Source organism: Aythya ferina, assembly GCF_964211825.1.
Source record: "Aythya ferina genome assembly, contig: HAP1_SCAFFOLD_104, whole genome shotgun sequence".
NCBI classification, from domain to species: Eukaryota; Metazoa; Chordata; class Aves; order Anseriformes; family Anatidae; genus Aythya; species Aythya ferina.
In genome coordinates, this window is record NW_028181415.1 from 208,209 (window position 1) to 235,815 (window position 27,607).

The 27,607-nt window shown below is 43.2% G+C and overlaps 2 protein-coding genes across 2 annotated transcripts; both read left to right on the forward strand.

Annotated features, from left to right (window-relative positions):
• Nucleotides 1-15,950: 15,950 nt before the first annotated feature.
• On the forward strand, nt 15,951-23,516 carry LOC311428632 (ubiquitin carboxyl-terminal hydrolase 42-like; the record flags this gene model as incomplete). The annotated part of the gene is made up of 13 exons (XM_084539987.1): nt 15,951-16,179; nt 16,930-17,130; nt 17,723-17,833; nt 17,993-18,095; nt 18,300-18,367; nt 18,524-18,594; nt 19,126-19,208; nt 20,127-20,238; nt 20,616-20,756; nt 20,951-21,051; nt 21,515-21,656; nt 22,337-22,618; nt 23,424-23,516. 13 exons carry the CDS (start codon nt 15,951-15,953, stop codon nt 23,514-23,516), a joined length of 1,737 nt encoding a protein of 578 aa, XP_084396113.1.
• Nucleotide 23,517: 1 nt separating this feature from the next.
• Nucleotides 23,518-25,152, forward strand: LOC311428633 (uncharacterized protein; the record flags this gene model as incomplete). The annotated part of the gene is given in 4 exon segments (XM_084539988.1): nt 23,518-23,526; nt 24,096-24,201; nt 24,274-25,076; nt 25,078-25,152. Coding segments are annotated over 4 exon segments (993 nt in total).
• Between the last annotated feature and the right edge of the window lie 2,455 nt (nt 25,153-27,607).

Here is a 27,607-nt window from a genome sequence, read left to right on the forward strand (position 1 = left end):
TAATTTGCAGTCTTGGTTTAGTTAAGAATAGGAAAAACAAGGGGAGAAGATGAAACAAAGGGAAGAAGGTGAAACAATTGGAATGAGTGAATAACTTAACTGGAAATCTTACATGTATTTAATGTACCGCTGCCATTTGGATTATTTGGGGAGGGAAAAGAAAGTCTATAGGAAAATTACTTGGAACATCTGTGTGTCTATTCAGCACCTCATTTATAAGCTTGTTTTCTTAACTCTTGTTCTAGGAGTGCTTTCTGCGAACCCGTCTGCCCCGTCTGCTAATAGTAGGAAAAGAAGGGTATGGCCAGGTTTCTTACGTGGCACCCGTGGTGTTGCACGCTTTGGAGAAGTTTCCCGTTCACACCCTGGACCTTTCTGTTCTGCTTACAAACGTTGCATCGCCAGAAGAAATCTGCGGACAGGTACCTTTTTTTCTTTTTCTTCTCATCGGATTCACTGACTGTATGTAAAGGATCAATCGAGTTGCAAGTAAGGTGAGCAAAATTAATTGGTAATGGAGGTGGCCTTGTTTTAATGTGCTGGGATGTTTGCTTCTGTCTGAAAATCCCCTTTTCTTTTAGACAGCACCACAAACAATCTGGATATTGTACATGTCGACATTTTCCATACCCAATTTTACAGTGAGGCTGTTGCTAGCAGCTCAGGAAGCTGGGCGGTGTTGCTAATAAACATCTCTTTGTGGAAAGAAATGCTGCTCATGTCACTGGGATCCAGAAAGTAGTTCTCATTGCCTCCTAGGACTGTGTGCTCCCAGTAGATGGCTCTGTATCAGACTGCATGTCGGCTACTTTTTGTAGCCTTCTTCTAGATTATATTAGTAAGGCAACCAAGGTTTGGGGCTTCTGTTTATTTTGTTTTCGCACGGACATACACAACTTGTGCTGTTGCAGTATGTGCACTAAAAGCATTAACATTCAGAAAACACTTCATTTGCATGGTGATGTGGTTTTAACTAGAAAAAATGACCAGATTTGGTGTTTTTACTTTTAGGCAGGAAATCCATTTTCTTGTTTGGCATCACTACCTTAAAATATTTTTACCTTTAGTGGAAACGTTTGAGAGCCATACAAGTAAGGACAGACATGTTACACGACTGAATACTGATGTGTCCCTTAAGAGGGACATTTCCTTTCTTTGTTATGCGATGATTGTGGCTGTGGCCATATAGCTACGGTGTCTAGCCACTGCCTGAATATATCCTTCCCATCTTCTGACTAGAGTTCTCCGAATGCTGATAGTCTGAAAGGGTGCACAGAGAAATTCCTTATGTGAAAGGATGCTTGCCACTCTGTTCACGTAGTTTCATTTCATGGGGCAGTCAGATGGCTATGTAGCTATGTATTAAGAGGTTCTTGTACGTGTTTTAGTTTTCTTACGCAAGCTTTCCTTTTCACTAGCTGATCCGAAATGCTCAGAAGACAGCACCAAGCACAATTTATGTCCCAGATATCCATTTATGGTGGGACAACGCTGGACCTGCCTTGAAACTTACTTTTCTAACTCTACTACGTAACATTCCAGCACTTTTGCCAGTTTTGCTGCTTGCTCCGTCTGATGTACGTCACTCAGATCTCCCAGAAGAGGTATTTGTCAATACTTTCCTTACTATTTCTTCAGTGTCTTGTAATTTATGAATGCTTTCAACATCAAACTGGTGTGCTTTCTTAAATGCATACTGTTATTACTCAGACACCCTAACAAATCACTTAAAATTTGCTTAGAGAAAAAGAATACTGTGAAAGCATCTGCTTAAGGTTTTTTCTGAGTCAAGCAAGTGACTTTCACGCCCTTCTCACACATGCAAATAATAAATTAATACAATAATTCTGGTGGCTACAAAGTGGTTCAGTCAAGAATATGCAGTGCTTGAAATGACAAGAGGATGTTTTTACTGAAGAGATTTCTTCTGACTGTCTGCCATTCCATGCTATGTTGGGTAAACTGCTAATAATGCAATTTAGTAGAGAATTGAAACACTTTGATTGAAAAATAAATAAATAAATCAGTTTCTTTCTTCATAGAGGCCAAAGCTTTCCAAGCTGGAAAGCTGACTTTCCAATTTCTGCTCAATTCCAAATTCTTCTCTCAGTCACTGGGGGAAGAGAACGGGTCTAACCTAGACGTGTTTATTATCAACTGCTTTGAAAGTGCTTGAGTTCCCACAGAAGTTTTTGTACAGGCTGTAAATTCCTTCTAAAAGAAGTAGTGAAATTCCTCACCTACCTTTTAATACTAGAACTTGAAAATGGAGGAAGACGTAGAGGTACTAGCTACTTCAGACACCTTTTGGGAGAGAAATAAAAACTCAGCAAAAAGCCCTCACTTGTCTGCTGAAGTCTTTCTCTTCCCTCGATAGCCATAAAGGTTCTAAGTAAAGGCTGCAGCAAGGCAAGTAAATACAAAGGAGGCGCTGTTGGATGTGGTGAAAGCCATTACTTTACCAGTGTAGCGTACAATCCCTTCAGCGAGCTTTAATTCTACAGGTGATTCTTAAAGGTGATATTTGAATTTGCCGTGCCAGCCTGTGAAAATGTAGCGTTTTAAGGCCAGGAAGATAACTTTTTTCAGTTTGTGTTCTTCAGGTTATTCTTAATTTGAAAAGGTACTCGTCTTTTTGGAATAGAAGATGAGTTTTTTGTGGCCTTAAATCTGAAATGTCTCTCCTCCTTCTGCTTTAGATGCAAAAATTATTTAATACGGAATTTGGAGAAGTGTGCAATATTGAGTTGCCTGGTAGGGCAGAGAGAGCAGCCTTTTTCTGAGGACCTAATTCTAAATGAAGTGGCTAAGCCTCCTGTAAAGAAAAGAGGTGAGGAGGATATGAGAAGTACATCTAAAACTTTCCTATCAAAGTTACTAGCTCGTTGGGCTTTGCTTTGGTGGTCATTTTCTGTCAGTAATTTGTCATATGCTTGTATCTGAGTACTGTAAATTGGCTAATTTTTCCTGATTAATTGAAGTTGATCGGACATTGGAAGTTGTGCCTGTAGCACCACCAGCTGAGCCTCAGAAGCCACAAGAGGAAGAAGTAAAGATGGTGGAGGAGGAAGAGGAGGATACCTTGCGTGACCTTAGAATTTTCTTGAGGGACGTTACTCACAGACTTGCCACTGACAGACGTTTCAGGGAATTTGCGAAGCCCGTTGACCCACAGAAGGTAAAGTAGTGCTGATCTGTGTGTGTCTGTAACTTCTCAGTGTTTGTACTTCTCAGCGTTTTGGGGAAGGTTCAACTTTGTTTTTAGGGCTGCACTGTAAGGATTTTGCAAGAAGCAGAGGCAGTGCTTTTACTTCTGCTGACTCTCAAATGTCTCTTATGGGATTATTTGCTGAAAGCCCTGGTTTCATTCTAAAAAGCCAGTCCAAATGCCAACACAGTTTGCTCGTGAAAAGGCTTTGATATGTAGGCGTGTCACAGCACTGAAAAGCACAGAGATCTTTCCTTATAATTACAAACAGTATTTACAGGACTACTTGAGTGAAGTCTGAAGCCCTTTCTTGGACTGTCAGTTCCTGTGGGAACAGGAATAAGAGCAGCAGTTTGTAAAAATAAGTTTTGAGATCCTGTTCTCTGTTTCATCTGGAACTCCTCAATAGGAATCAACCATAAGTGCAGTGTGTTTTCTTTTTCCTCCAATTGGCTGCTTAGATGCCTTTTTCTCCTTAATTTATGAGATAAGCCTAAACTAGGGGCGTATATTTCAAAGACAGATGTAACTTGAATATACCTGTGGATCAGCAAAGTCCTCTTCTTGTGGGCATCCACTGGCTTTTCTTCCCCTTTTCTCCTAGGTTCTTGAGCTGTGAAAAATCTAGACAGATACATATGTCCTCATCTGAACTGGTCATTAGTCTCCTCTTCTGGTCTGAGGGAAGAAATGAGCACCTCAGGGCCCAGTTATCTCATTCTAAAGTAGATGCCTGCAATAGGTACTTCACAGGTGCAATTCATGCACCTTTTCCTCAATGTCAACAACAAAGAGAATGCCGGATGGCTTGCTCAGCTTTCACTGTTGTGATTTTCTGAAGCAAAGTGAAATGAATCTCCCACCCTCAGTGTTTCTTCTCTACCATGCACGTGCTTCTGACCTCCCTACTTCTTGTTGTCCTCTCATGGCCGTGCTAATGAAAAATGAAAGAGCCCTTCCATTTTTGAGAAGCAAACTGGTTAATTTCAGCATCTTCTGATGCATCGCAAATGTTCAGAGTTTTTAGGAAGTCGTTTATTTAAAGTTTTCAGAATAATTTTGGTAGACAGTGTGCAAGGTTAAGAAAACCTCTGAATGCTTGTATTTGATCTGCAGGTACCTGACTATGCCACAAGGATTAAAGAGCCGATGGATCTTTCAACAGTTCTGACTCAAATTGACTCGCGCCAGTACCTCGCTGCCGGAGACTAGCTGAAGGACATCGATCTAATCTGTAACAATGCCTTAGAGTACTACCCGGATCAAAGATCTACAGGTGAGGATGTGCTTTTTAGCCCTAGTTTAAAAAATCTGTCGAACGTATAGATGGATAAATGCTGTGTGCGGACAATAGACTTCGGATGGATTAGATGATTTTGGACGTCCACAGAGAACATCTCTTACCACATTGTAAATATTTTATCATTTTGCTACTTGGGCATGGAATTGTGATATAAGTGTTCCCAAGGAACTTGTGCTTTTGTTTTAATTAACTTCGATGTTGTTATGCTGAAAATATTCACTGAGAGAACCTTTCGGAACCAACCTATGAAGAAAGCAATTTTCTTCTGTGATCAAAACAGTTTCATTGGTTGGTAGACAACATTCAGTTAAAGTGTGTAAAATTTCAGATCGTCACAGCGCCTATGTTTTGGAAGGCATTGCATATTCAATGGTGAGGAACGAAATGGATACAGAGTTTAGACGACTTTGTGAACAAATTAAAGAATCTCGTGAGAAAAGAGGTACGTGCTTTAACGCTAAGGATTTGAAGACTTGTCTCTGCATTTGTAACTGAAAATGCACGACGAAGATCTTTGGTATCTATTCTTTCTTGCAAGGTCGCACCTCTGCAGCGTGTGCTCCATGCGACAACTCCAAGTCACCACAGCAGAACCCTGCTACTGAAGACGAGAAACCAGATGAAGAGAGTAATGAAAATGAGGAGATGCCAGCAGCACCTGTAGATGCCAGTACACCCATTTCTAATGGCAAGTTGCATTTTATTCAGCTGCTCTTGTCGTTCATACCTTCTCTGTTCTTGAGGCGCAACAGGTGTCTCTGATGCCTGGCTCTTTATGGCAGAGGTAGTTTGTTTTCAAATTGACTTCCAAATGGGAGAGAGAAATCCAGAGGTCATTCATTCAATATAGTGATGAATTAAAGTTCAAAGAAAGTTGGTTCATTTGATGTACTCTTACTGGAACTTCATTTTGTAAACAGAACGACCCCCCACTCAAGGATATGACAGCTTCCCTCCCGTACTAAAAATGATAGTGCTCACCCTTGTAGGAGCAGCAATGTGAAGAAGGTCAAGGGCAGTAAGAAGGGTTTGAAGCTTTGATATAACAAGCCTTACACTTTTTTTGACAGAGCTCCTAATAAGCATCTTTAGCAAGGTCTGGAGATGGGAGAAAAACTCAAACTAGATTTTAATTCTAGGATGTATAATGTCAAGCTTGACTGTTCCTCTGAACAGTCAATTGAATTTAATTTTTTTTAATTTAAATTAATTAGTTTATTTTATTAATTTAAATTCAACTGAATTTAAAGTTTTGAATTTAAATTCCAATTGAATTTATTGAAAAAAATTCCAATTGAATTTAAAGGTTTTTTTGTTGTTGTTGTTTTTCACGAAACACTAATTTTATGTGAAAGGTTTTGCTGCAATATCTTTTTGCCAAGGATATTAAGCTTAAGTTATCCACAAGAAAACGGTGGGGAAAGGGAAGCTTTAGTTTTGAAAGCTTTTTTTTTTTTTTTTTTTTTTTCTCTCCCGGTTTTTCTTGAGCACAGCAGCGTTTCAGTGTCTGCCTGCAATTAGTTGCCCCACTACCAAGTCAGGAGGGTCAATTAAACTTGCGTGAGGCAGAATTTCTTTATCTGAATCTACGTGGTTCACATAAATATATTCTTGTTTCCTTCTTTCCCTAGGATTATTCTTCTCCCAGTATTGAATGTTTCGACGGACACCGTTGAAGATCAATGAGCAAAAGCATCCTGCGGTGTTCAGTCTCCAGCTTTGAAGAAAGTATGGCAATACTGAGGGGAAATGTCAAGAGAAGATGCTTTTCAAGGTACTGTATTTCTATATGTTCAATCTCTGTTCGATTTGTAGATTGAAAAGCAAGAGAGAAAGCATGTGCAGTGAGTTGTGGCCTGATAAACCTCCGGCTAAAATCAGCAGAGGCCTATGAGCATGCTGATGGCGTACCAGTACCTTAAAACTAGCATCCCTCTTCTCAGTGAAAGTCTTCCGCTTTTCTAAAAAAACCTGTTTTTTTCCCCAACCCCTTTGAGGTGGTGTTGTGGTTTAACCCAGCCGGCAGCTAAACACCACACAGGCCATCTGCAACCCTCCCACCTCCCTCTCTGGGATGGGGGAGAGAAACGGGACAGTGAAGCCCGCGAGTTGAGATAAAGGCAGTTTATTAAGACAGGAAAATAATAATAATGATGGTGATGATGATAGTACTGCTACTAGTAATGTGTACAAAACAAGTGATGTACAATGCAGTTGCTCACTACCCGCTGACCAGTGCCCAGCGTAACCCCTAGCAGCCCGGCTGCCCCGCCCTATCCATGGTGCAGCGTGTTGCCATAAGGCATAGAATTCTTTGGCCAGTTGGGGTCGGCCATCCTGAGTCTGTCCCCTCGCAGCTGTTGCTGTGCGCCGATTCTGATCGCCAGTAGGACAGTGAGACACCGAAAGGTCCTTGGCTTGTTGTAAGTACTGCTCTGCAGCAATTGAAACATCGGGGTGGTATCAGCACTCTTCTAAACATCCTTTCACACATTCTAAGCCAAAACATAGCAACCTACCCGCTACTAGGAGGAGAACTAACGCTGTCCTAACTGAGGATACATGTCCTAACAGAAACCAGGACATGTATCTTTTCCACTTGGGTGCTATTGCTCATAATTTTGAGAATTCAACATGAGCAAGCTAGGAAATGTGGGTACATACAGAACCGCGTGTATATGGCACGCAACAGACTTGGGATGTGGATCCTGCGTGAGGCCTACAGGCTTCTCTTTGTATACCATGGAGCACTGGCTTGTAAACATGGTGAAATTTCCCATCCTTGATGGGTCTAATACAACAAGTCCTTTCTCCCTTCTCTGCCCTGTCCTCTTTCTTAATGTAGGCAGTTGAGAAAGCCAAAATTGGAACGAAAAAAAGAATATAACACAGGTAAGTGGCTGTAAGTCCCCGGGATACCTATTTACGCTGGTTACTGAAGAGGATGGCACTTGGTCACTCCATGGCTTTCATTTGGCCCCAAAGCCTTCTGTAGTCAGCTGAATTCACTCCTCAGTGACTTTTCTGTGAAGAGAGGTAGGTGCAAATAGGAGATTTTATGAATTCCTTGGGGAGGGAGCAGTGTGAATTGCAGCTTGGTAGGCACAAAGCAAACTGTTCTAATTGTGCAAAGTAAATCGATACTTGATAAGTTCAAACTTAGTTTTATAGCTGGCAAGCACAAAAGTAAACCTTAGCTGTGATCCTAGCAGCACAGTGGTGTAGCTCTTCCCTTCCCCTTGTCCTCTTGGCTCTTTTAATGACAGTGCAAGCAACCAACCTGTGCCAAAGGGTGCTGTATGGCAAACAATGGGCAGGCTTTTTTCTAAAAAGCACGAGTTTGAGTTATGTGGTGTTTGGGTGTTTCTCTTGAAACGGTTCTTCCCTCCTTGAGCTGTTAGATCCTAATGCAGGAAATGGAAGTGCTGCATGCATAAACAGACTAATCAAACATACACCTCTTAGGAAGAGGCTTGCAATGTCCTAGTGTTTGTTTTGAGCACTGTTAGATACAGTTTGACATGAATGGAGTGAAAACACCTTAGAGAAAGGTGTTGATTGTTCTCACTTTTCCAAGACAGAAATAAGTGGAGTAGATTTCCCTCCCGCATGGAACAAAAGTTGCACGTTTGTTTTTGTCTGGCTAGCTTTCAGTCTCTTTAAAAATTTCCCTACAGGTCCCAGTTTGAAGTAGACAGTTTAAACGTGCAGAGCGATAAAGAAGTGGAATGCAGTGGTTGTGACACCAACTTCTGACCTGAAATGTAAAGAAAACTCAATCCACTTCAGGGTGCCTTTTTTGTCTGTCTGTTTCCATTTTACAAGAGCAACGGTGAAATAAGGAGAATCCCATCTTCACTGTTTCAAAAGACTTTGTTTCTGCGTTTCAGTCACCAGAACATTGAGGAGTAGAGCTGGTGCAAAAACTGTGAGACGAGTCCATGGAGAAAACAGGGACTTGGAGCTGCGCCGCAGCTGTAGAGTCGGACACAGTCGGTACTCGACTACTAACTCGTCCATTCTATTTGACAAACTTATGACAAAGTAAGTCATCTTTTCTTGCAGACCTCTTAGAATGATCTTTCTTCGCAAGCCTTTGCACTATGGCATGTTGGCCTCGACTTGCTCTTTATTTTGACAGCAAAGAGGTATGGCTGCTCCTGGCATTTCCTTCCTGTTTACAGGGAGACACCGTTACCTGGCTAGATAAACAGATTTTCTTGAAGGTGCTATTTCAGCATATAAGAATTGATTTAAAAAACAACCAACAACAACAACAACAACAAAAGTGCTTCATGGCTTGCTAGTTTTGTAATCTCACATTTCTCCAGGAATACTTGATTTGCTGCATTTCACCATTACACTCGTCAGCGCCGCTGATTCTGGTTTATCACTATTTGCATTGCAAATCTCCTTGTCCAAAGCTTAAACTGATGTATGCACTTCTTGAAAACAAAACCTGAAGTTGCAGAGCAGAAGACTCAAGTCATTATGTTAGCAGCTGTGTAACCATACTGCTTTCCAAGCATAAGATGTCCAGCTTATTTTGTTTCTATGAAGAGTTTAAATGGCTCCCGTTAAGCAAAGATGTCCCCACACTGATACTTACTATTAAGCAAGGATTCCACCTCCTTTGGCTGAGGTCTGCTCCCTTACTCACATTGGAACATTCATCCAAGTAGCCTGCAATTCCACACTGTCGGGGGAAAGTCCATAGAATAGAAAAGGTTCCTCCAGTCTCTTCCTCAGCCTTTTTTTGAAGCATGCAATAAAGCAAAACATTCACAGGCTGCCCTTCCATGCAAAACAAGGCAAATTAGTAAGACAGGAGCCACAAAACTGATTGTCCTTTAAAGTTAAAATGAGATTTGAAATAGATCGAGTTAGCAAGTGTTGTAAGTCTGTAGCTAAGTCTGGTTTTGCCAATGCAGCACAATTCCCTATCACGTAGCCAGAGCTGCTTCTGTAGCTCCAAGAAGCAAAACTGCTTTGACAAAATACTGTGTCATCAAAGCATTCGTTGGCTCAGTAGGCACGGCTCAGGTTCAACAAGTTTGTGAAAAAATGAGTACTAACAGAAGCAGCAGGGTCCAAAGAAACACTTTATGTCCCCACTGCGAAATGAGGGGCTTTACCTTGAGTGTTATGCACACTGTCAATAGAAAAGCACTGTAACAGAATCTGCCACGGCAGTTTGCATGTTACTGAAAGACCATCAGAGTGGGACTGCAGCAAGATCATTGCGAAGTTACAAAAAAACCATGTGGGGGTGGGAGTTTAGTTGCGTTCGATAACACAATCTTAGGTAAAGATTTTGGTCTTAACGTAAAAGTAAGGATGTCTACTGATCTCTTCAACTCCAACAACTGAAGCCCAAGTCTGAAAAATCGCCTTTAAGAATGCAAAGAAAATATTTAACTCTTCTGTATGTTCATACTTTGCTATCAAGCAAAGGAATGAATGCTGATGCCTTAACTATGTAGGGCTGTAGCTTACAGAGAGACTACTCCTTCCTGTTTTTTTCCCTTTAAAAACGTTAAATGCGCGTGAAATTATTTGGGGGTGTTTTCACATGCAAAGCCTAATGCAGTGCATGCAAGCCCTGTCATCTTCTTCGTCTAGTAGTGTCGCGTTAAGGGGTGTAGCCGATTGACCGTCATGGGTCCCGTCGGATTCAGGGTGCTGAACTATCACGGTCACGGATTCACCAACAACGCAGTACGGCCTCGCTCTAGTCGCATTCAAGGAGAACTCTCACAGCTAGGAAGAATGCGATTAAGTGCAATTTCTTACGGCGACAGGTACACAGGTTCTTTGGATTGTCAGTGATAAATTCACTGTCTGCAAAAGCAAGCTAGCATGCATGAAATGCAGAGGTACACAGCCTAGGTATTAAGACATTAAAAAGCATCAAAACTCTAGAGATTTCTAAGATTCCACAGAGACGCCTGGTATAAGCAAGCGTTCAGATCTTACCCCACGGCGTCCCAATGGAGTGGGGGTGGGGGAGTGAGAGGCTCAGCCTGTCGAGTGATGTCAGAAGGAATCCTTCCTGATAGTATCTTCCCTAACATCCCCTTTCTCTTAAAGCAATTGATATTATTTTCTATCTTTAAGGTGGAGCTTGAGTGACTCTAGTCATGCATATCTTGGTTGTGCTTGGTAGAAATGATCTCACTTGCGTTTAAAGGTACAGGCTGTGAGAAATTCCGAGGGCGTGCTCAGTGAGGGGTGGTTGCACCTTGGAGGCGGGTAGCTTTTGGGATGGAGGTGTGCTTATGATGCCTAGTCGCTTAAGGCAATTACTCCACAAGTAGTAACTTAGTGTTGATTTAACTCCAGCATATCTAAAACATAAGAAGGATGTTAGTATGGAAGAAGCCGATGAAACCAGTCCTTAAATCTTACTACTTATTGTGCGTGAGCAGACTGGCGTGAGTTTTAGCTATACTGGCAAATATCAAACCACACCTGTGTCGTCCCAAAGCTGGGAAAAAAAAAAAAACAAAAACAAAAACAAAACCAAGGAAATGTTGAAGCAAATAGGGAGGCCTGTAGCTTGTGCAGTCTTTTAGCTGAGAAAATAAAGAAGGAGAGAGACAGGTAGCCTTGAGCTAGCAGAAGCAAGGAAGAGAAGGGCTAAAAGGGAAAAAACAGGAAGGAGAACACCAGCTCCAGACTGACCTATAGTAACCTTTTTCTCATTAAGGGTCATTAGCACATTAAAAATCACACCTGTCAAAATGCTAATCTATGCTAATGTGGGATTCGGTGTGTGTCCCCCCTCTCCTGTTCCCCCTCCCCCCCGGTATTCCTCTGTAATGCACAAGCTCAATGGAGATAAGTTAGGTGAGCTGTAATAACCAATCCAAAGGAGCCAAAGAGAGAGTTTTCACAAGTTTCCTGTGTATAAATGACAGGGATTCGAGTCAGAGGTGTGCTTGCTTTGCGAAAGATGGCCAAGTACCTGACTCTGCAGAGTTCTATAAGTAATTATATAATTAAAAGACCTTTGTGTGCATTCCGACTCTGGGTGCTTATTGGCGCGGTGCACTCTGCACGAACCTGCAGACAACATCTGTACTCAGTGTCATGCCTACAGACAACCCTTTACTGTTGGGACCTGCATATTTTTCTGTGCATTCAACACAACCCCTTTGGCACAACTAGTTAACCACGTAGCTGCCAGTCCACCACTCAGTTGCACTTGTGAAGAGGAAAAGCTATTTCCGTCTACTGGAGGAGCACATCCTCTAAATGCAAGCTTCACTCAGCTGGTCATTTACTGCAGGACAAGATTTGAAAAGTGTTGTTGAGTTCTGGGTTTCCTGCTTACAGGAAAAATTAAGTGCTAGATCGCCCTCTACTCCGCTTTGTCTGCTGCATTTAATGGAGATTAAACTGATTTCGTTTGCTCCTCCGTTTATGGACAATGAGCTGAAGGAACAGGTACAGCACATTAGCCTGGAATGCCTTCCCTCCCAACCAAAGTAAACTGGAGCTGTAACTAACACAAGCAGAAGCAAGGCTTCTGTGTTTTCAGCTGAATAAAGTTCCAACAAAATCATCCTCTGGGATTTGAAGCTTACTTCACATGACATGCCAACGACTCTTTTCCCTCCATTGTAAAGCGGATCCCTGCTGTTAGTTGCTCTAGAAGCAAAGGAATCATCGGTTTGGTTACCAAATAGCCGCTTCTGCAAACGAGAAGTGTTGTGCTCTCTCTTCCCTTTGAATGACTCCACACTTCTCATCAGCTACTGGATTGCTGACCTAGAATCAGAGAACATCCCAAGGTGGAAAGGACTCCCAATAATCACCAAGTCCAACTCGTGGCTCCACACAGGACCACCCCAAAGTGAGACCCGATGTCTGAGAGCATTGTTCAACACTTGTTGACCTCCGTCAGGCTCGGTGCCATGAGCAGTGCCCTGGGCAGCTGTCTCAGTAGCCAGCCACCCCCTCAGCGCAGCACCTGAGGCGCACGGGGCTCGGCGGGGCGGCCCGGGAGGGGAGGACGGCGGGGCGAAGTGGCAGCTCCCTCAGAGCCGTCTCCCCGCCGCCTCGGCCGCATGCCGTGGCTTTTTCGTGTCGGGGCTTTTTCATGTCGTGCCCTCGGTCTCTCGCCGCGGGTGAGATGCTGCTCCCCAGCGCGGACCCCTTGCGCGCGGGGCCTGCCCGCGGCGGCGGCGGGAGGGAAACCCCAACCCCAAAGCCCTCCCGGCAGGGAGAGCTCGGGGTGAGGGCCGATCCGGCACCGACAGTAAACACACGCCGGAGGAAACGCTCTGGTTTTAGCCATGAGCAGCGCGGCCAGGTTCACAAGGCGTCACGCTGGAGCTCCGAGTTCGGCGGCGTTCCGAGGCCGTTGTGGCGGTTGTGGAGACGGCCCCGGCTGAGGTGGCTGCTGCTGTCGCTGCTGTCCCCTCTGTCCCTGCTGTTGCCGCTGTTGCCGCTGTTCCCGGACCTTGGAGACCCCCGGCGGCTCCCTGTGCCAGGCCCTGTGGCCCCGGGGAGCTGCCCGCCGCCTCGTCGGCCAGCCCGGCAGCAATCCTGCCAGCACAGAATAGCCCACTGCGTTTCAGGGTAAAGTGACGATTAATTTCTATTTCCTGGCCTGGGTGCTGCTTTCTTCTTTAAGGAAGCTTCAAGGTTAAAGGTTCAACTCAGTTATGTCAGGGTTCAACTCCGTTTCGTGAAGGGGCTCTTGTACGAAAGCTTAAGCTGGGATTGACTCTCTGCTAAGCGGAGGCCAAACGTGGACCTACTGAGAAGCAGGTCCTAAGTGATAACATTTTCTAAAGAGACTGCTAAACACATCTGAAGAGTGCTGCTGCAGAACTCTGAATGGGGGGATAGCAACTGTCTTAAGTGATCTGGAATCTTGAATTTACTTTTCAATGGACAAGAGGTGTGTCTCTCAAGGCAAACAAAGAGAGGAGTAACACCCTCTCTTGTCACTCATGTCAACATAAATTTATGCTCAGAGCGTAGGTGTAGGAACAGCATCGGTATGTATATGGAACATCGGGAGAGGAAGCTCTATCGGTATTTACAGTTTTTCTACTACCTTGCCAGAGAGACGTCATCTCCAAATGATAAATGGATGTATTTTGAAACAGTGGTGGTGGATCGGATTTCTTCTTTCTAGTGTTAATATTTGCTCTTGAATCGTACTTAATAGCTGGTAACACCTCAATCAGTTGTCAAAAATAAACTTAAAAATGTGTAAGGCTTATCTCATTGGTCAGTATAAAGATCAAGGTCTTCCCTTCCCTTCCCTTCCCTTCCCTTCCCTTCCCTTCCCTTCCCTTCCCTTCCCTTCCCTTCCCTTCCCTTCCCTTCCCTTCCCTTCCCTTCCCTTCCCTTCCCTTCCCTTCCCTTCCCTTCCCTTCCCTTCCCTTCCCTTCCCTTCCCTTCCCTTCCCTTCCCTTCCCTTCCCTTCCCTTCCCTTCCCTTTTTTTCTTTTTTCCTTTCCTTTCCTTTCCTTTCCTTTCCTTTCCTTTCCTTTCCTTTCCTTTCCTTTCCTTTCCTTTCCTTTCCTTTCCTTTCCTTTCCTTTCCTTTCCTTTCCTTTCCTTTCCTTTCCTTTCCTTTCCTTTCCTTTCCTTTCCTTTCCTTTCCCCCCAGTATTGTTTTTCTGTTCTCCTTCTCACTGCAGTCTTGATTTTGTTTCTTGTCCCTTAAGTATGTTTCCAATGTGTTGCTGAAACATTTTCCCTTTCAATCCTAAAAAAGGAGCTGTCACTGGTGAAGATCGGAGCTTATCCCTGAGCCCAGGAGCTGTCACCTTAGTCTTCCAATCGGACAAGGACGACTTCATTTCTCATGTAAATGCATTTGTCAGGTTTGCGTATTGTTTTTTCAGGAATGGAAAGTGTGTATAGAATGGATTTAAAATCAATTTTAAATGTAAAACGTCAAGGCAAAAAAGTTCTAATTACAACCTCTGCACACAATTTGCCAGCTGTGGGACTAGGAGTTTTCTTATTTACTGTGTTTTGTTTAACGTGTCTGAAGTTTAATGGACAGCAATCAAGGCGTGCTAGAAATCTGAAAGCACTTTATGCTTTGTTCTCTCCGTCATTTTGGTATAACAAACTAGCTTATGTTTTAAACCCCCCATGAGGTTAGTGGTTTCCCTAAAGGTAACAAGTCCCTGTGTGCTACAGTAAGACAGTAACAAAACATGAAGTATAGAAGTTCATCCTGTCATTATTCAGCTTCTGCCTATGGACACACAACTACGCTTATTTAAAGTGGTATCACCTTGAAACCTAATCAGCATTTTAAAAAGGACTTTGTAGCAGTTATTGGCTTTTGTCCTGGAGGGCTGAGGTTTGTTTTGTTTTGTTTTACATTCAGCATTTCCGTTTCTAGCTTACATTCCCCTGTTGTTTTGCATGAGGAAAGCGTGAAACTTTAGAAAGGAGAACGGAAAGAGCTGCTTTTTAGTCTAACTTTTCAGTTTTTCGTAGGAGTTTTAAATGTGGTAGGAGTAAAACACCAGAAGTACTGCTGCCAAAGTTATATTCAAACTCGTCTTTCTTGGAGAAGCAGAAGAAGCCCAGGGAGAAATAAATTTGCAAACATGCTCTTCATGCTCTCCTTTCCCAAGATTTCTCTGAGATATAGCCCATCCTCTGTGGGTTTTGAGGTATATGGTTCCCAGGAGTGAAAAGGAGGGCCAAACATCTCTCCTCTTGGATCTCAGCATGCCAGGGCTTTAGTGTACTGCCACTTACGGCTCCGCTTTTTCACCTGGAAAAAGCGACCGCATGATGTAGACTGAGGAGCCCTCACAAATTAACTTGCCGTCACCAAGTGACGCCCAGAAAAGGTGTATTTAAAAGCTAGGCTCATTATAGAATCACAACAAACCCCTCATGACTGGTGCAGTAGACAGTGAGGTAGAGGGCGAGCCCTGGAAAGACAGAAGAAAAGTAGCAGTGAGTTCTGGGTACCTTTGTGCAGACGAAACAGAAAAACGCAGGCAGTGAAGTAATAGTGTTCCGTTACTAATGCCAGCAATAGATAATTGCAACAATTATCTATTAGATCATAGGTACTAATTAACAGATAATTGCGCAACTCCGGAAATCAATAAATAACTGATTCCCCTCAGAGAATGTCTTCTACATTTTTATATTAAAAAGACTCCAGAGTTGTAATGGATTAAAATCCTACGGAAGGGAAAGAAGTGGCATCAGCCACTAGTTCTGCAGAAGCGAAAAGTAATACTGATAGAGTTTAGATGGAAATTTTCACTTTGTGTGTTTAGTTTGGGGATTCTTTTTAAATCATTCATACCAGCGATTTAGTTCTTAAGGCTGTTTCTTTGAGATTAAGTGACAGGACTTCTGTTACTCTTTTCTTCTTGGAATGCTTCTTGATAGTCTTACGTCAACCAGAACTTCTGTCTCTGTCGCAGATGTGAACAATGACCGTAGCTAAGAAGCCCAAATCTTCAAAGCCTAAAAAGCCCTCTTCAAGGCGGTCTGGCAAATCCAAGAAACCAAGTCCTAAAATACTGATGTCACGCACCGCCAACTGGGGCCGGATAGTGCCTGCAGAAGATTCAAGCCAAGTCTCTGTGGCCCAAGGACGTGGAGGTGCTATTTACTGTAGATCATCTGAAAAATCTAAGGCTTTTGCCCCAAGAGATCTAAGTAAGTGTGCGTTTTATCCTGCCTCCATTGTCTTCAAAGCAAAAGTAGAAAATGCAGTTCTTACTTGTTGCACTGATAGAGAAGGGGACTACCGTGAACAAAGACTTGAAAAGCGAATCCCCTAAGGCAACTGAAGTGACTGATGTTACAGAAATTAATTTTGATATATTTACAGTCAACAGAGAAATATGGGGAGCTTTTTGTAATGCAGAGATTCCTCCATGTCTTTTCTGTTTTGCAGAGAAAAGTGTTTGATTGTTGCTATTCACAGCTTCCATTTTTCACAGGTTTTTTGAAGGATAACATTGCTCAGGAAAAGATCTGGTATCTGTAGGGGTACCGTCATTCCTAGTTCCTAGTTTTTACGTTTTTACCGTATAATTTCAAGTCTAAGTTTGTGGTTTAAGTTATAATACGGAAAAAAACAGTAGTTGAGTTAATCAGGTTAAAGATTATAGATGGAGAGGAACTTGGCATTAGGTGCTACAAACAGAATGGCAGTTAGCCTTGCCTTAGAAAAATTAAAATGGTTGACTAAAGTTTTTTTTTGTTTGTTTTTTTTTTTTTCCCCCAAAACATTGTGTTGACCAGCCAATTTGAATTTGGTGGTATTAAAGCTGTCTGCAATAAGTTTTTCTGGTTTGGATTGTAGCTAGCTCCTCTAGGTGCTCCTGCAGAATAGTATTTTTTTAAATACCTTTCTTCGAAACAAACAAACAAGATCTCTTTTTAAATTTAACTTTCTTGCAGTCGTTAATGATGGAATTGCTCCGCCACAGAGCATTCTTTTTCCACCTGAGAAGATTTGTATGGATTGGCAAGAAACACAAAGTGTTGGAGTTGGCCTGTACAATCTTGGCAACACATGTTTTCTTAATGCTACTCTACAGTGTTTGACCTACACACCCCCACTTGCCAATTACATGCTTTCTCTTGAGCACAGCCAGTCATGTGAGTACTTTCTAACAGTATTTTGAATCTGTTGGATAGCTCTGAAGGTGAAAGAACAGCAGTGATTCTGTGAGATAAGCTTATTTGCCTGATTTTACCTGTAGCAGCTGGCTTTGAGCACTGTATTAGCAGTGGGCTCCGAATAGCATATGGAGTGCAATTAATGCACCATGTTTTATTTATTTAGTTATTTGTTTGTTTGTTTGTTTGTTTGTTTATTAAAGGATCATTTATTGCTTCATGGGAATAATGAAGTGCATTGGACAGTAATGCATTTGGTAGTAATTTTAGAGAGTAATACATTTTGCAGCCTGTGGAGTTCACATTCCTGTCAGCCTTTACAACTGCGACTTTGCAGTAGTCTTTTAGATTTCTCATCACAAAATGCATTTGAATACAGGCTTAGTGGATATTTTTCTTCTGTCAAGTTGTGTGAAATGAAATGTTACAAGACTGTTGGGACATTGGCATCTTGGGAGAATAGAATGTAGCAAGGAGAGTGGATATTGTATCTACAGTTTAAATTGTACTTAGATGTTTGTAGGTATGGATATTTTGCTGGACTGGGATGCTTTGTTCTTTCACTCTTCAGGTCGTGAACAAGATTTTTGCATGATGTGCACGATGGAGACTCACATTAACCAGGCCCTGCGTTGCACTGTTGATGCCATCGAGCCTACGCATGTTATCAGTAATCTCAGTCGTAAGTGGCTTCAGATGTGTTTCTTTTCGATAGCTTGTAATCTTCAAATAATTATTTGATGTGTCTAAGTGGTTTTAACACTCCAATGAAGAGAGATTTTAGAAATACAAGAATGATTTCATTTTTAAATGAGGTCAATACTATCATCTTCTTATTTAGGAATAGGACAACATTTCCGTTTTGGCAGTCAAGAAGACGCACACGAGTTCTTGCGCTATACTGTTGATGCTATGCAGGAAGCGTGCTTGAACGGAAGCACCGAGTAAGCATAAACAAGTTCACTTTCATACATTCTCTAGCACCTTCTAGTCCTTTATTTACTCTCAGAAATGATCTCTAGCACCTTTTAGTGCCTTATTTACTATCAGCAACGCAAGTCTACATCATCCTTGGTTTTCATCAAACTCTTTGAAGAGTTAACTCTGTGCCTTAAATCTTCTGAGGTCTGATTATAATTTATTTCCAGATTGGACAGATCTTCTCAAGCTACCACCATCATTCATCAAATATTTGGAGGATTTCTAAGATCGAGAGGTACTTGAAAAAATATTCCTGTCCTTAGAACTGATCTGTGTCTTTTGTCGGTAGTAAAGCAGTCTGTAGTTTGTCTAAAGTAGTATCTGTCAACAACTTGAATTTGGGCAGTTAGTCTCCTTCACATAATGTTAAGCATTTATATTTTGCTTCCAGTGAAGTGCTTGAATTGCAAAGCAGTTTCAGATACGTATGAGGCATTTCTTGATATCACTTTGGATATAAAGGTAAGATGTTTTCTAAATATAATTCATGATGTTTAAGTACATGCATAACTTTCTAAATTAAACTTGTTTAACTTAAAAAACCAAACCACATATAATGTTAAAACATAAGAGCTTGGTGGTGCTAAGGAAGTGGATTGGACTCTGTCCTTCCGTGGAACCCATGTAAATAGTCTCCACATTTGCATTGGGTTTAAGGGGAAAGAATTCTCTTTCTGCAAAAATTATAATGCTGTCATACTTCTTTGTTGTTCTACCTCAATATACATCTAATTGTTAGACTGATGAATTTGTCCCCAGTATTGATGACAAAGCACACTATAGATGCTGTGTAGGCAACTGGGAAAGTATTTGTTCCAAAGTCAAATGCCTTCCAGGTGAGGTCAATGCTGAGCATGCTCTTTCTGCCTCCTTCTTCACAGTGCTCCTAGTAGATCGCTTGAGTATGTTAGTAAGATTCTCTTATAAACTACTAGTATGTGTCTGGAATTTTGAATTACGGTGACTTTGCGCTCTTCTTTCTCGCTGCTCTAGGCGGTTTCGTCTGTTAGCAGAGCTCTGGAACTCTTTGTGAAACCTGAAGAGCTGGATGGAGAGAATTGCTATAAATGTAGCGAGTAAGATTTTGACGACTTAGGTCTTAATCCTAGATGTCAGTTTTCTATGTTGCATGACTCTGTTGGACTACCTCTAAACTTTGGATCTACTTACAAGTTTTGTGGAAGTTTATAAAAGACTTGGATTTTTGTTTCTTTGGAGGGGGGAAGTCTTGTTCATAGGCATTCCCTATGGGTTTGCAATTCTCTGGCTTGTATTTTGCCATCAGAATTCAAAAAGAGCTACTTTTGTTCTTTCTCTTTATTAGCTCTCGACAGTACTTTTCTTGATGTAAACTGCCCAGTTTCCGTTGTTCTCTGGGCTAGTGGCTAATTTTCACTGCTTACACCGTAGGTCCTACCTTGGAGCGGGCAATGTGTCAAACTGAACTATTTTGTTTCAAAGGATGGCAGATGGGTTCAGTGTCTTTCCAGACAAGCTCAGTACATGAAGACTTCCTACTGTTAAATGTCTCCCTCCTGTAGAATGACCATGTGTTTCTGTTGTATTTTTGATGTTGATAGTCGACCTATGTTGGAGATTATTTGCAATTTCTAGCCCTGGGAACCAAGGCTCTCTCGTTCCGCTTTCAGTATTTGTATTTCCCTTGAAAGCTGAAAGAATGTATCCAGGATTGGAGTTCAAATAGCCACTTTTGTAGACCAAGAAATGGTACCTTGCCATCCAACCTGGTCATACCCTTTTGTGAGAGATTCCTGTTCCCGCTATGCTCTGAGTTGTTGGGAAAATTGACCTTCTTCTGTGTATTAACAAACCTGACACGCAGTGCATGGGTTTATGAAAAGAAAAAAGACCAACCTATTATGCAAGTAAATATCATTCAAATAGCATAGGCATGCGTGAGACATTAAAAGGAGTTTGTTTTGGGGGCGAAAAAAGAAGATGCCTTCAAACACTTATCTCTGCTTGTTTTTAAGGTGTAAAAAGATGGTTCCTGCATCCAAGAGATTTACCATACACCGTTCTTCCAAGGTTCTCACAATATCACTGAAAAGATTTGCAGATTTCACAGGTGGAAAGATCAACAAGGTATATTTACCACTGTAATGCAACTATATCATTGCGTAATGGGACATCCCCCAAAGCTGAAAGTTGTTAATATTTTCAGACAATAATTGTAGACTAACGACTATGGCTTATTCTTTCTCTTAATATCAATAAAGTTCCCGCTTGACAAGAAGCATATGCTTTCCTCTGAGAAGGCTGATTCATCAGGAAACAGTTCTCTGCAACTTCTAGTCTTAACCGTTGTTTATGGGAAGACTTATTTGTAGTGAATCAAGAAATATATTCGAGAAATATATTCTAGAAATCAATTCTAGTCTGTGTTTTTTGGAAGTGTTTTTCTCTGGCTAGTCCACGAAGTACTCTGGGATAATTTTTCTATCTTCTTGATGTCTCTTTAGGAGGTGAAATATCCGGAGTATTTGGACCTGAGAGCCTACATGTCGCAGTCAATGGGAGAACCACTGCTCTATGCCTTATACGCGGTGCTGGTACATCACGGTGTCAGCTGTCACTCAGGACACTATATATGCTATGTAAAGGTAGAAGTCAACAGCATTTCTAACAGGGTAAAGGTTGTGCTGGCAAACCAATTAAAGCATGACTAGCAGCTACTGTTTCTAGGGAAAAAGATTTCATTATATTTTTATTTGACATGTGTGTATTTTGTTCCTATCCGTGATTTCAATTGGAAAACGTGCAATTCACCTAAAGAAATCGTTGTCTTTATTTGCAGGCTGGTAATGGACTTTGGTATCAGATGAATGATGCTAAAGTAGTGCGTACTGACATTAAAAGAGTTCTTGGTCAGCAAGCTTACATACTTTTTTATATCAGGTAATAACAAATCTTAAAATGTGTTCAGAAGAGATTTACTTTCCTGTTATTGATATTTTTCTGTTTTGCAAGTGTTTTTCTTGCTATCCCGGGAGAAGATTATTATTTGTCTAATTCAGTTCTGTCTAACCTGAAATTCTCTGTGTCGTTTATTGTCTTTTGTTGCTTGGCCTTAAACTGCAGCACTTGTGTAAATTGCTATCTATGTGTTATCTGTAGCTGGCTACTTTAGAGAAGGAGAGAAATGAAGGTCATCTGTGGTGTAAGAATGAATTATTGCTCTGCAAGTGATAGTCTTAGTAGGAAGACTGTTCTCTACTTTTCAGTCTGTAGTCTTGGCGAAGCCTTCTGTGGAGAAGGCTTCCATATCGTATGAGCTGTTCCTCTAAAATGATAGGATGGGATTTAATCCAAGAGTAGGCTGAAAGAAAAACTAAACTACGATCACTGCTCTTTTCTGAAGGCGCTATGATTTGACACTTGGAGAACGTGCGTTTTACTTGCCAGCACCATCTTATCCCTGTTCATTCCCTCCTGGTCAGCAGGGGGCTAATAGTAAGCAGGCTGGATTTCTGGGACCACGACTTCTTCCTCATATGATTAAGGTAATTCAGGGAAGCGGGAGGGCAGATAACGGCACCAAACTGCTAGTGGGTTTGGGGTTTGGTGTGGGGTTTTTTGTTTGGTTTTCGGCATCTTAGTTTTGTTTTCCTTCCCACGCTGCAGCTTTCTTCACAGCCCTCATGCTACAGCCAGAGTCATTCAAACAGTGGTTACTGCTAAATTGTGCAGCCATGCGACTCCATTACTTTATACCTCCAAGACAGCTTTCTAAAGCACAGAGAGCTACGCTCTTTGACTATTTAAGCAGAGTGTACTAATCCTCAAATCATTTAAAAGAGGACTTGTTTTTCCTATCCTCGTCACTTTAGCTAAGACAGGGAAAACTAAATGTCTTATTCCTGAGCACCAGAACGATTACTTCAGGCTTTTCAGGGTATGTTTAAAGGGGAAAATAAATATATTTGGGAATAGCAGCAGGTAATGTTAAGTTGCTTGGCTGGTTTTCAAAGATGATGTTAATTTGATACCAATCTGCAGTAAACCAAAAGCAGGAATTGAATACGCTTATTGGACTTGCATTTATCCTTAAAGGGCAGTGTGTTTTTCTTTTTAGGTGTTAAGACCATTTGTAGAAACACTCAGTAGGAGAGTTTTGTGTTTCAAAATGTTACATGCAGTGTTTGCGTTAATCCATCTTGCAATTTCTTCTTTTTAAATACAGAATTCAAGCCGTTTAAATGGAAATGGATCCATAAAAGAGGACACAAAGACCACTGGTGTCACCCTAAAAAGGCCATCTTCAGCACCACCAATGGCCTGTGTTCAAAACCAGGCAATTACCAGGCCTTCAATGACTGATACGTCAAGAAAACAGAAGATCACCATCAGTATTCACAATAAATTGCCTGCTCGTCAGACTGTGTCACAGCCTGACTGTCTTAGCAGTGCTGTGGAGGATGAAGATCTCTACCAGGCTGTTCCTTCATCCACAATTACAAATTCGGTAATGCAAATGAAGCAAATGCAAACAAACAAAAAAGTTTCTGATGAAATTTTTGTGGAGCCAACAGTGAATGAAAATCCTAAACTCAGCTCTGATAACACAGTCCCTTATGGTGCAGAATCTTCAGGAAAATCTGAGGAGGAGTCAAAGGGCTTATTTCAAAGGAATTTGAAATGCAATGCAATGTCCTCTAATGGAATTTTGGTTGGAAAGGTAGTCCGTACATTGCAGCATTCCAATTCTTCCTGTCAGAATGCTGACAAAGGAAGATCCCAGCATGAGCTGCCAAAAACAGATTCACTAAATGGTGCTATTAGGTTAGTTACTGAATCTAAAGAAAACGGACTGAAACTTGATGATTCCACTTGCCGAGTTGAACCTGTTAAACCTTCTGAGATGTTCTTTTCTAAAACAAATGGATCGCTTGAAACATAGATTTGCTCCATCGAGAATTTCTCACCTACGATGTATTCGGGAGTGTTTATTGTGTTCCTAATTCAGGTGAAATACTGAGAAAACACAGCACACATGTGATCGTAAGACTTTGTGGTATTATCTCCTTAGAATTTGCAGACCTGAGCTTACATTAGAACTTGTCAACTTAAGCTCAGCTGAGATAAAAATTCCTAAGTTTCCTAAAGTAGATTTTGGGGGGTGAGTTGGGGTTATCTTTGAAGTGTAGATAATGCATACAACTCACAGCGGTCTTGCTTACCATTTAATGGAGACATTCTGACAAGACTAGTCCTCAGTACTACTACAAATAGTATTTTTTTGTCTGCTGACTTGTGCGTTTTAATTGCAGATGCCTGGAGCTATGCCTTCAGTCAATCGAGAAGTCATCACGGAGTCCTTCAGAGCCAGCCAGCTGAACAGCTTGTCAGAGGAAATGAGGTAAAATGAGCACAGTCTGATTAAGACAAGACTTTATGGAAGTTCGTTACAGTTTTATCTGTCTACTAATAGTATTTAATGGAAGGATTTAAATTAGTACAATTCCATACTGTGTGTCCAGTGTCACGAACAGAACTAATGATCAGCACTGAGCATATCACTCTGATGCAGGTTGGTGCCTCAAGGAGAACTTGTGTTCCTTTATAGAATGTTTTTCCATTTTTCTCCACTGTCTGGAGAAACACTGGCTGTTCCCCGCTCGCCCCTATGCCTTTTTTCTCAGAGCAACAGGTGGAAGGAGACAGATGCGTTTGCTTTTTTAGTGCAATGGCTTCAGAAGCAAGAGGGGAAAAAGCACTTTCTCTGGGAGCTGAAGAAGGTGTCCTAATCACAGGAGAGGTTTCTAAATGGCATATCATTGCGAGGGTTCCTGTAGTCCGGAGGTTTTTGTTTGTTTGTTTGCCTTTGGAAGGTTTTACTCTTAATATTCACGTCCTTCAGCAGAAGTGAGAAATGGGTTTTTATTTTATGCAGTGTTGCGGAACCTCCGAAATCTCCTGGGAATGATGAATACCTCGCCCAGTACCAATGTGATGACTGTGGAGACAAGGAGAAAGCAAGAAGATCAAAAGAACGTGACCTCATTTCAAAAGAAACTGTTTTGTCCGGCAAAGAGTCTTGTGAGCCTGGTGAGAAATTGCGGCAAACTTCCTCTCTCAAGTCTGACACTGAATGTAGCTCTAACAATCTTTCTTCCTTAGCTATTGCAGATAGACGCCAAGATACAAAGGACAAGACTAAAACCACTGAGAAAGAGCATTACCGAAGCAAGAGGGAACATGCTCCTAGTGAAGAGAAGGAGAGTCAAAAAGCAGGTCCTTCCAGCAAGAGGAGGTGTTCTCAGAGCGTGGAATTTGTTGAGCAAAAGAGTCACAAGCAGGAGTACTGGGAGGGAAGCAGGTACAGATCTTTCCCTCGTGAAAGAAACAGCCCTGAGAATGGCAGAAGAGCAGTCAAATATTCAAAGTACAGATCTGGCAGCGGAGGAAGATCAGAACAAAGTAGCAATAGGTACTACCGATCCAAAGGGGAAAGAAGTTGGAGCAGAGAAAGATACTATCGAGACGAAGCACGGAGATGGGAAAGATGTGGCTATTACAGTGATTACTATTCACCTCATGCGACAGGAGACAGTAGAGAGAGAAAGTTCTCTCACGGCGATTCAGCCTTTGACAGATCGACTGCAACTTACTACAGCAGGTCACATAAGCATTATCATTACAAAAGCAGATGGCCTCACGGTTCCCTCTTGAGAGAGGAAGATGTACGTCGCTTTGGCACACCCCGAGCAGACTTGCATCGTTGCTCGGTACCTCAGCAACATTCCGGAAGACATTCTCGTGAAAGACATGCGCTTCCACCTGTGTCAGCTCATTTGGAGAACTGTCGCCAGAAAAATGAAACAGAAGGAAACAGAAAAAGAAAATATACCCGTGCAGAAGGTAGTGAAAGTGAAATAGAAAGGAAAGACAGAAAGATAGAAAAGGAGCTTTTAGGTGGTGAAAAAAATGCAAAAATATCACAAGTTCTGGAAGAAAAAGAAGTCTAAGGATAAACATGGAGAGAAGGATTCCAAGTAAGCAAGGATTCCGGCATACTCCGCATTTTTTATCCTAATTCTTTTCTGGGTGCTTCTCATGTCTTCCTTTTTTTTTTTTTTTTTTTTTTTTTTTTTTTTTCTGGTAGTTTCTAAGTTCTTTAGATAGCACCAGCTGGCTGGGGATCATGTTGTTAGGTTGATCAGTGAAGACAGGAAAGCTCTTGCTGAATTGTGTCAGAGCACTAGCTTTGGACCACATAGTTCGAATCACATCCGTACACCATTCCAGATTAGGTTAAAAGATTTTTTCTGCTTGCACGTATTCCAGAGCTAGCCGTTGTTAATGATCTGTGTACAAACCAGGACCTATGGTCCTTCAATCTGACAGCTTAAGTTTGCTGCATCTAAAGTAAGTTGCGTGTGCACAAAGCACCACAAAATAGCTGACATGCTGCAAATCATCACCTGTGGTAAAATAAATCAGGTTTCATATAGGCAACAAGTGCCACATCTTTTTTTCCCTTTTTAACTTGCATGTTTCTTTCAGACTTCATGATTTGTGTTTCTGTGCGCTCCGCTTTGACAATGCCAATCGCAAGCGTAAGAAAAAGAAGAAAAAGGAGAAGAAAAAGAAGAAAAAGGAGAAACACCAGGAAAGCAAAAGGCTCCTTGGAACACTTAGATCCTCGTTTCCAGAAGATAACACGGGAGAAGAAGGAAGAATCCCATCCTCCAGATGGCTCTTCATGTCAGTAATGCAGAAGTGAGAGCAGTAAACAACCTTACAAGGAAGGGAAGACTTCCAGTGCAGGCGAAAGCAAGAAATACTGCTCCATCGCATCCAACGACTATACTAAAGGTAAGCGGCCGCAGCGTGTGTGAGGAATTCCTTTTATATTAATCTCGAGATTATTTCAAACAGTCTTGAAGTGCTTGATGACTTAACAGTCTGCAGATTTATTATCAAATCAAAAAAAAACCCCACTTGGTAGACTATTTTTTTCCCAGTTTTGAATGGCCACTAGGAAAGAAGGCCTGAAATAAAGAGGTTAAAGGCAAATGGTTTTCATCTGGTTTGATGATGAAGTGGCAAACAAGAGGAAGAGTTGCAAGCTCCCTTCTTAAATTCAGTCCAGCCAAGTAGGAAAAGTAAATGTGGACGGACAGCTGTATCTTGGCAAAGAAGATAGTAGGGAGCAAGGAGGTTTAGCAGTCAAGATGGAAGGTGATGCCATGAGGCTTAGAGGCTAGTAATGTTCTAATGAACATGGCCAAGTCTTGCGCTGGGCAGCCTGCTTGGGTCCAAAGCCTGCAGTCCTCCCCAAGATGTCGGCGAGGGGCTGGTGAGCCGTTGGGACGGAACCGCCGTTGCCCGGGTTCCCCAAGCAACCGCCCCACTCTCCAGCCACCATGGCAGGTCCAGCAGCCGGCTCCCGCTCCTCCCGGGGCTGCGGCCCTGCTGGCGAGCCCAGCGCCCCAGAGCTCAGCCCAGCGGCCTTTTTCCCACAGAGGGTTTCCCCAGACGGCTTCCGCGGCTTGCGCAGACGCAAAACTCCCCCTTCGTCGTCCCAGCCGTGCCGCCAACGGTGGCTGCCTGGCTGCTGCCCTCCCTCCCCGGAGCGACGGCGCTGCCCTTGCAGCCCCCGCAGGTACCCACCCTCCCCTCCGCGCTGCCCCAGGCCACCGTCTGGCACGTGGTGCCGGGGGTCCAGGGGCAGGTGCTGCAGCTCCCCGCCGGGGTGCAGCTGCCACCTGGGGGGCACCTCCCAGCCCAGGGGCACCACCTGCAGCTTGGGCAGCTCCCCGCCGGGGGGCAGCTCCCTGCTGTGGGGCAGCTCCCCGCCGTGGGGCACCAGCTGCAGCTGGTGCAGCTCCCCGCTGTGGGGCAAAACCTGCAGCTGGTGCAGCTCCCCGCTGTGGGGCAAAACCTGCAGCTGGTGCAGCTCCCAACCATGGGGCACCAGCTGCAGCTGGTGCAGCTCCCCGCCGGGGGGCAGCTCCCCCACACCGCTCCTCCCTGTGCCCCCGTCCATCAGTGGGGACAGCCCATGGTGACGGGGACACTGGTACCCCACCATGCGCTGGGGCTGGGGCCCAGGGCCGTGCTCCATGGGGAGCTCCTGCACCCCGCAGGCACCTGCCTGTTGCAGGCCCCCGCCCAGCGCAACCCCCCGCCACCCCTCGTCCCGGGGCCTCCGCTGCGGGGGCAGGCGCTCCCCACGCCCCGCACCCTGAGCAGCAGCCGGGGGCAGCTGCCGGAGCCCTGCTTGCACGCCGTGGGGCTCAGCGAGGACCAGGGGCCCCCGCTGCCCGGCCCCACTGCCCCCAAGCCTGCCCAGGCTCCAAGGACCGCCAGCACCCAGACGGCGACGCCTGACGGTGAGTTTGGGGCTGGCACAGCCGGCCGCTGGGCGCCCCACACCCAGGGGCCATGGGAAAGCTGACATCGCCCGTCTTGGGGGATTTTCTTGCTTCGTCCTCAGCGGCGACAGCCC